This window comes from Lipotes vexillifer, unplaced genomic scaffold (genome assembly GCF_000442215.2).
Source record: "Lipotes vexillifer unplaced genomic scaffold, Lipotes_vexillifer_v1.1 scaffold12, whole genome shotgun sequence".
Classification (NCBI taxonomy): Eukaryota; Metazoa; Chordata; class Mammalia; order Artiodactyla; family Lipotidae; genus Lipotes; species Lipotes vexillifer.
Window position 1 is genome coordinate 4465698 of NW_006796716.1, and position 7982 is coordinate 4473679.

General features: G+C 55.2%; 1 protein-coding gene across 2 annotated transcripts in view; it reads right to left on the bottom strand.

Moving 5' to 3' along the window:
- Positions 1-853: 853 nt before the first annotated feature.
- The window catches only part of FBXO24 (F-box protein 24), an 8880-nt gene continuing 1751 nt past the window's right edge, over positions 854-7982 (bottom strand). Inside the window, exons 1-10 of one of the 2 annotated variants that reach the window (XM_007468851.1) lie at positions 7402-7518; positions 7066-7164; positions 6794-6977; positions 5576-5814; positions 5103-5337; positions 4546-4704; positions 4157-4278; positions 3760-3891; positions 1548-1718; positions 854-1219 (exon numbers count right to left, since the gene is read on the bottom strand). In XM_007468851.1, the coding sequence (XP_007468913.1) occupies positions 854-1219; positions 1548-1718; positions 3760-3891; positions 4157-4278; positions 4546-4704; positions 5103-5337; positions 5576-5814; positions 6794-6977; positions 7066-7164; positions 7402-7473 (1779 nt within the window). In that variant the 5' untranslated portion in view covers positions 7474-7518. Of the gene's footprint in view, positions 1220-1547; positions 1719-3759; positions 3892-4156; positions 4279-4545; positions 4705-5102; positions 5338-5575; positions 5815-6793; positions 6978-7065; positions 7165-7401; positions 7519-7982 lie in introns of those variants that run through there. The other variant, XM_007468850.1, reaches the window with a different exon arrangement.

Consider the following 7982-nt stretch of genomic DNA (forward strand, 5'->3'; position numbering starts at 1 on the left):
ATTCCTGCTTCCTCAGCACCCAGAGGAAGTCCTTCCCTGGACTCCCAACCTCTAATCACTTACCCACTTCCTGACCACCCTCTGCTCCAGTTTATTTTCCACTTCAAATGTCTACCGTCCTTTCCATACCCGGGCCAGACTAGGCCACGGAGGAAGAATTCTGCTCACCCATCTTCTCTCCCAAATATTTGGAGGTATGGGTGGGGGCAGGGAGGCATGCTATGTGGGTAAAGGGAGTGTCTTCCTTATTGAGGAAGAGGAGAATGGAGTAGAAAGCAAGGGAAAGGACAACATGTGAGATCAGATCTGGAAGGGAAACAGGAGGGGGGGGGCGGGGGGGGGCGGCGGTTGGCTTCACAGGGATGAAGGGAAATGGGTAGGAAGCATCCTGAAGCTGGAGGAAGCGCCTTTCTCAGTCTAATGGACGGAGGATCCAAGTGACGGAACCAAGTAGGCATCAGGTCTTGGCGTTGGAGGGAAAAGGAAGCTGAAGGATCCAGGTGCTGTCAGCTCTGCAGCAACTGACAGCCTGAGCTGCGTCCACTCTGCCTGCCCACCCCTCCCCCCGCACCCCGCCCCACGTTCCTCCCAGGCCCCAGGGTTACAAACCGGGCCTCAATCAGCCTTTTATTCTATTTGTCCATCAAATCTTTTGTCCATGTCAGGTTGGGGGCCCCTCCTGGGCAGCTCCCTGAACATTTTACAAAACAGTCCCACCCTGACATGTCTAGCAGGCCCTAGCCCACTGCATCCCCCTCCCCACACGCAGCATTCATTGCTGTCATTCCACCTCTCCTTAGCCCCTGGCCCAGGGCCAGACCCTCCCACCAGGGGTGAGACCAGGAGAGGGGGGTCAGCTGTCAGGGGTTGGGGGGCCTTGGCCAACCCCTCCAAAAGCCCTCTGCAGCATGTCCAGGGCCTCCCAGAAGAAATCCTCCTGTGCAGCCATCAAGGGCATCCAGCCCACGACCTCCTTCGTCTTTTCCATGCGTTCCTGCAATGTGGGGCAACTGTGGATCTGCCTGAGGTACAGCTCACAGGCCTGGGCCGCCACCCCCTCAGGGTCCTGGGCTGCTTCAGCCCCCAGGCTGGGCTCGGGGGTCCCCGCCACCCTGCTGGCTGGTAGGTCCCGGTAGGTGGGATGGTGCTCGATGTCATGGCCGGACAGCATGTAGAGGCACTCTCTGGTAGGACAGAGGGAGCTGGCATACAAAGGGACCTTGGAGGAGAGACAGAGGGGGAGTGGCTGAGTGGGGCCCCAGGAAGGGGTTCCCAGGAAGCCCCAGCTGTTGTGTTTGTCCTGCTCAGACCAGCCCTGAGCCAGCAAGTGAGCTGGCTGGCTGAGCCCCAAGGTTGTGTGAGGTCGGAGTGGGCCAGCAGGGGCAGCTCAGGGAGAGAGCCAGGAGCCATGGTACATGGCAGGAAAGGGCAGTGGGTGGTGCTGGAAGATGGGGTCCCTGGGTCCCTGTGGGAGCCCCAGCTACAGTCCTGTGGGCTCTACTGCTCTGGCCCTCCCTGGTTGCCCGCTCCCTGGACCCTGCTCTGACCTTGATGTGGAGCTTAACGAAGGAGGCACTTCCCCTAGGCCAGCCTGGCAGGCGGCCTCTGGCCCCACATCCACAGCCCAGCAGCTCCTTGCTGAAGTCTGAGCGCTGGCTCAGCACCAGGGAGTGGTTGAGGCCACACCACAGGGCGACGGGGCGCTGCAGATAATGTACCTGAGAACACAGGGCAGGGTCCCTAAGTGGGGAACACCAAGGCACCGTGGGGAGGGGCCGGGTTGGAGAAGGGTGACAGCTTCCCCTAGGGAAGCTAGGCGGAGGGAGGAGGTGAGCCCCAGAGTACCCTCCCCCTCCCCAAGGAGGTCCGCCCTGCCGACTGCAGACTGGCAGCTATCACTCCTCCTTGGTTCTCCTGCAGCCCCAGTCTGACCACAGGGGCGCTAGCATGGCTGTTGGTTCCTCCTCTCGGCTCCCTGGAAAACAGGCCTCTTGCCTGAGTCCAGGGCCTGCTATCTGCTCCCTGGTCTCGTCCCCCAGGTCCAGTCTCTCATTCTGCCTTCCAGCCTCAGGGGAGGAAGAGCCTTCCTCCCTGTCCCTGTGTAGTTCCAGGTTAGGCCCCTGGAAGGACCTGCCTCCCACTGCGTCCTTCCTTCCATCTCTAGCATTTTCAGTCCATCATATCTTTATCTTTCAAAATGGCCACTCTTTTGGAAAAAATTTCCACCTGATTTCTGCTGCTTCCTACCTCTGTCTTTTAGGCAGTAGGACTGGCTACGTTATCAGTCTGAAGTGGACCACATTCTTGGTCTCACCACAGCCAGTCTTGCCTGAACCCTCTGTGATCTGGCTTCTCTCCCCACTACGCTACGACTTCTCTCCAAAGGCACTGGACCTCCCAGCAGCCAAATCCCAGGGCCTCTCCTGCACACTTGCCCCTGAGACCGTGAGCACTTTACTTTTAAGACATAGATAAGTAATTTCACGGCCATTACAGGAAAATTATAAAATACTGGCAAGCAAAAATTCATTTAAAAATCACTGGAAGCCCCACCACCCACTATTAACATCTTGTTGGATATTCTTCCTCACTGTTGCCTCAGCAAATATATACACGCAAGTTGTATATTTTTAAACCAAAATGGGATTGTGCTGTGTAAACCATTTCACGAATTTTTTTTTTTTTTTCACTGAAAAATATGGCATAGCCATCCTTCCATGTCAGGGAGCATATTCCTTCACTATCACTGTCACCACCCCCTCCTGGGTGAAACTTTCTGTGCCTGTGGCCTGTGAGATGTGGCATTTGAGGGTGTGTCTCTTTCAGTCCCTCCACCCACAATCATGGCAACCACCCAGCTTTGCCCCTCTGCCTCTACTTTTGTCATTTCAACCTTGTTCCAACTTGGAATCCAGCTAGTGTTTTACTCTCACTGCAAAGAAAAAGTTCTCCAGTGTTTTACTCTCACTGCAAAGAAAAAGCCTAAATTCACATTCTCTCCTCAAACCAGCATTCCTCGCCCACTGGCATGTTTACCATGTCTATTGCCAGAGCCACCTTTGTCCTACCCCACTGTCCTCATATCTAGTCAGTTTCCAGAGACTGTTCATTTTCTTTCACTACACCTCACGTCTCCATTCCTCTGTTCCCGCTGCCCCTGTAGCAGCCCCAGTCCCCTGTCTCAAATGCTGGTGTCATTCAGCAGCCTCCGGTGGGCCTCTCACTGTGCCCTCTGGCCGCGTGACCCATTCTCCATCACCCAGGGGGCTGCCTTCTCCTGCTCCAGAACCCGCAACGGCTCTTTCCCAAATCGTTACTTCCGTAGGCCTGCAAAGGCCTATACCTCCTCGTAGCTACCGAGTTCCAAAACACATTCTGCTCCGGTCAGGCTGGGCCTTCCACCGTCCCAGGGATGTGCAAGCTTCGTCCCCATCCCCATTACATAGGATGCCTTTCCCTGTACCCACCCGAATCCTATCTAACCCGCTAGGCCCTGCTTACATCTCACCTCTTGGAGTTACTTCAGCCCACCCAGGTCTCCCTAAACTCCTACTGCACTTGTAGCACGAGCCACACAGAATGCACCTTGTGGTGCCAACCCCGGGTGAGATACAGTAGCACAGGCATTACAAACTGGTTGGCTTAACATCCTAGGGAGTAGAAAGTGGATTCTATGGAAAGTAGAGATGTGGAGAGATCCAGGGGTCAGGGAATTAGAGGAAGGGGGGCAAGATGAGAGTAGCTGGGAAGCAATCTCACCTGTGTGGGTTCCCCTCGGTCCATTTTGTCCCCGGTTCCCAGCTGCCCATATCTGTTATTTCCCTGCATAAAGATTCGGCCAAATTCATCCACCAGGCCAAGGTGATTGTAGCCAAGAGCACAGAATAGGACCTAGGAGGTAAGGTAGAAAGGAGAAGTGGGCCTTCAGTCGTCTCCAGGGGAACTCTGAGCTCCAGAATCTCACAACTGCTAACCTGCCACACCCAGCTGATCGCTTTTGGTCTTGCTCTCTATGTCACCCCTCTCCCTGGGTCCCTTGTCCCTCCCTGATCAATCATTTGATTCCTGCTCATGTTTCAGACCTTCAGTACCTTGCGGGCCCCCTAAGGCCCCGCCCGCTCTGGTCTGCCCCCAGCCCCCCATCCCAGGATCCTACCTTGGCAGGCAGTGAGACCGGAAGCGGCATCTGCTGGTACGTGGGGTCAAAGGCTTCAAGGGTCCCAAAGAGATCACGATACACCCCTGGGGTATGCACCTCAAAATACACTCCCCCCTGGTCTGGGGGGTTGGGAGCCCTCAGCTCAGCAGCTTTGGGCACCCATTTCCTAGGGATCAGGCCCTACTTGGGATGAAAGATGTAAGATCTGGGGGAGTCTCACGCCCACTAGAAGTGCACCAGCTATGATGTCTGGGAGCTTAAACACCTCTTTTGTCTAGGATGCTCTACAGGTCCCCCACAGAGCTGGAATGAGGATAAGGGAGGATTCTGTATCTGCAGGGTCTGTCCAAGGCTGGGGTCTGGAGAAGAAGGGAGGTGGCTCTTACCTGTAATGTAGAGAGTGCTTCCCTGGTTGGAAGCCATGCAGGCCACACGCAGGTGAGGGAGGCAATGGGACACCTTCCTCAAGGCCAGCTGACCTGTATAGGAGCGCGGCTGGCCCAGCTGGGCTTCATTCACGACCAAAGAGTAGATCTTTCCTTCCTCTGGGGGAGGGGGCGGGGAGGCAGACAACTGTGGGGGGGAGGGGACCCTCCAATAACCACATTAACCTCCCAAGAGACTCCCTAAGCCATACAGGATGAGACATTTGCTGCCCTAGAGTGGGGCTGGAAGGAAAAGGGTAGAGATGAAATAAGGGGGCAGTGACCTCAAGTACCCCAGCCTCCAGCCTTCACCACCGAAAATCAACCAGGGGAGCTCTTCAGTGTGAAGGATGAGTGCAGAGAAAACCGAGCAGTTGGATTTGGCAGAATGCAATTTGAGTGTTGGGAAGAATGATGTCTGGGGATTCAGGGCCCTACCTACAGCATTAAGGAGTTCAGAAGGGGGGAATTCCCTGGCGGTCCAAAGCCAGCTTGCAAACCACTGCTCTAAGCCTCACCTGTGAGGAGCAGCAGGGTGCGCTGGGCCTCCAGACCAACCAGCACAATCTGTTTGAAGCTCATGAAGTGGTGGAAGGTGATCTTGAAGACCCGCTGCCCGCTGGACTGCAGGTAGACCTCGACACAGTCGCAGGACCGGCTGTGGGCTGTGTCCACCACTCCCGGCTGCTCCCGAGTGGCCAACACATAGAGGTATTTACGGTAAATTGTGTCACCTCTCGGGTCCGAGGCAAACTGTAGGAAAAGACAAAGGTGTCCGGGATCTCCAACCTTGCAGTGGGATGAGGCTGGGGCAGCTGGATCCTGGGGTGGGAGATGAGATACTTGGGTCCAGGGCTGGGAAAGGCGAACTTGGTTTCCAGTTCCTGGTATCGGAGGGCGGCTGTCCTAAGGATGCCACCTCAGGACTGGTATGGGCCCTGGGTTCCCGGAAAAGAGGTGGGGTCTCAGCTGCTGGGGTCCTGGTACTCACATCCTTGGCTCCGTGACACAACACAACATAGCAGCAGGCCCGCTTCCACTGGATCTGGCCAAGGGTGGAGGAGACCAGGGCATTTTTCAGGAAGAAGACGGTCCCCGTGTAATCAAGAATGAAGACGTGGTCCTTGGTGGGCAAGAAGCGGCGGTAGCCATGGGCCAGCACAGGGGCTACACTCTTGCCGAGACAGCGGCGGCGGCCCCCAAATGCCTGGAAATACAGGCCCTTCGTGTCTGCAGAAGGGAAGGAGAGGGAGGTTTAAGGGGTCGGGGAGGCACAAGGGAGATGAAACAGAGCTTGGGAAAGCTAGATCTCTCAATGGATGGGTTTTTAGCTCCTCTCCATCCCCAGGCCTGGGGAAAGACTCCTTCCAAAGGGCACGTGGAAAGCTCGGAAGATATCTGAAATTATGCCCCATGTCTGAACTAAAGTTCTCTGCCCCACCTCAGCCCAGGGCCACACACATGCTTCTAAGTGAGCACTTCTTTGGTCCAAACTTGCATCAGAGACATCAAAGGAAATATAAGAATGCATAGAAAAGCAGAAAGAGGCGTGAAAAGGAATGACTGGGAAAGGCCAGTAACCCTTCCACACCCCTAGCTCTGGATCTGCTATCTGCATCTCCCTTCATCTCCGTTGTGTGAGACGAAGTTATTGGATAGGGGCTCCCTGGGAAGGGAGGGGACTAGAGCATATTTCTCAACCTGGGGGTGATTTTTGTCCCTCGGGGGACATTGGCTGTCAGAACTGGGGGAGGTGCTACTGGCGTCTAGTGGGTAGAGGCCAGGGATGTTGCTAAACATCCTACCATGCAAAGGACAGCACCTGCCCCTTGCAAAGAATTATTTGGCTCAAAGTTTTAATAGTGACAAGGTTGAAAAATCCTGGTTTAGAGGAGGGAGAACTCCAGGTTTTGGGAGAGGAGGATGTCACAAGGTAAGATATGGAAGAGCTTGAATATGGTGGGCAACTTGGCAGGGATGCTAGGAATGGGGGCTTTGGGTGACAATGTCTGTCCGAGAGCAGCTTTAGAGACTTGGAGTAAGTCCTTGTTGGAGTATGTTTAAGTCTAACAAGTTTCTTCCAGAGAAAGGGGCCCTGGAAGGTTGGCTGGGAATACTGAGGTCATCAGGCAATTTTATGGAGTAGGAGGGATCCCAGAATAAGGTAGGACAGAAGCAGAGAGAACTAGAGGGTCCCGGGGAGGTGTACAGTTCAGAATCGCAGCTCTCTTCCAGGGCTGGACCCCAGAACCCTGCTCTCGAAGGCGAGGACTGAGCCGGTGACAGATGCGTCTCCACACGCCCTCAGAGTCGCACACTTCGTGGAGGTAGTGGCAGGTCTGACCTAGAGAGACTACATCTCTGACTGGGAGGAATGAAATGATGTGCTCCACCTGTGAGGGCAGGAGGGGGAAAGCAGGGGTCATGGGGGCCCCTCAGCGGCCCCCAGTCCTTTATCCCCGCCCCCGCCCCGGGACTCACCAGCTCTGGGGGGAACAACTGAATAGATATAGGGTTTCCTCTCCCCTTCTTCTCTTCACCCTCAGGCTCTGGGCCACATGAAGGGCAGCTCCGCTTCACCTACCCAAGGAGAAGGGGGTGCACAGGGGTTCCATGAGGGTCATGCCTCTTCCTTCTGTTAACTACTTATTAACCACTACCTTGGGGGCTCTGGGCTGTCAAATCCTCCCATCTTTCTCTCTAGGTCCGTGGGTTTACCCTTCCCTGTCTGCCTTGTTCCCTGTCCAACTTCTCCACATAAACCCTCCCCTGATCTCTGGCTTCCATCTTGCTGCCGTTCACCCCCTGCCCCCTCACCCTGAGCCCCTCCTCCGGTCTGCAGAGCCCGGTGACTTTTTGCAGCTTTCGTTTCTGGCTTCTCCTCATCATCCTGACTGCCCCCTCACTGCTCCTGCCCTCAAATCTCCGGGCCCCTTGGCCCCTTGTACTCAGCTCCCTGGCCTTTGTCCCTGCTGCCTTTCCCACACCGTGCCCCTGCCTGGGCTTGGGGAACCTCTGGGGCCGCTTTGCCTCCTAGGCCCCTCCCCTATGTAGTCTGGATCAGACAAACCTCTCTGTGACCTCACCACCCAGCCACTGTGACCTATTTCCCCCAACCTTGCCCGGGATTTTTTCTCTTAGCTCCTTGGTTCTAGCCCAGTTCTAGCCACCCAGTGGCTCATGGGATATGCACAGGACAGGAGCAATAAAGTGTGAACTACTGGTAGACGAGGCCTTTACTTTCAGGGAGTAGTAGGAGGTTTTTCCACTTGATACCCTTTTAGCACTAAGCGTAGAGAGACACTGGTGAATTCTTCACATCTCGACAGTCCAGAGCCTCCAGGGGATTTGTAGCTCAAGGATATAAACTGAAAAAAAAAAAAAAAAAAAAAAAGGGA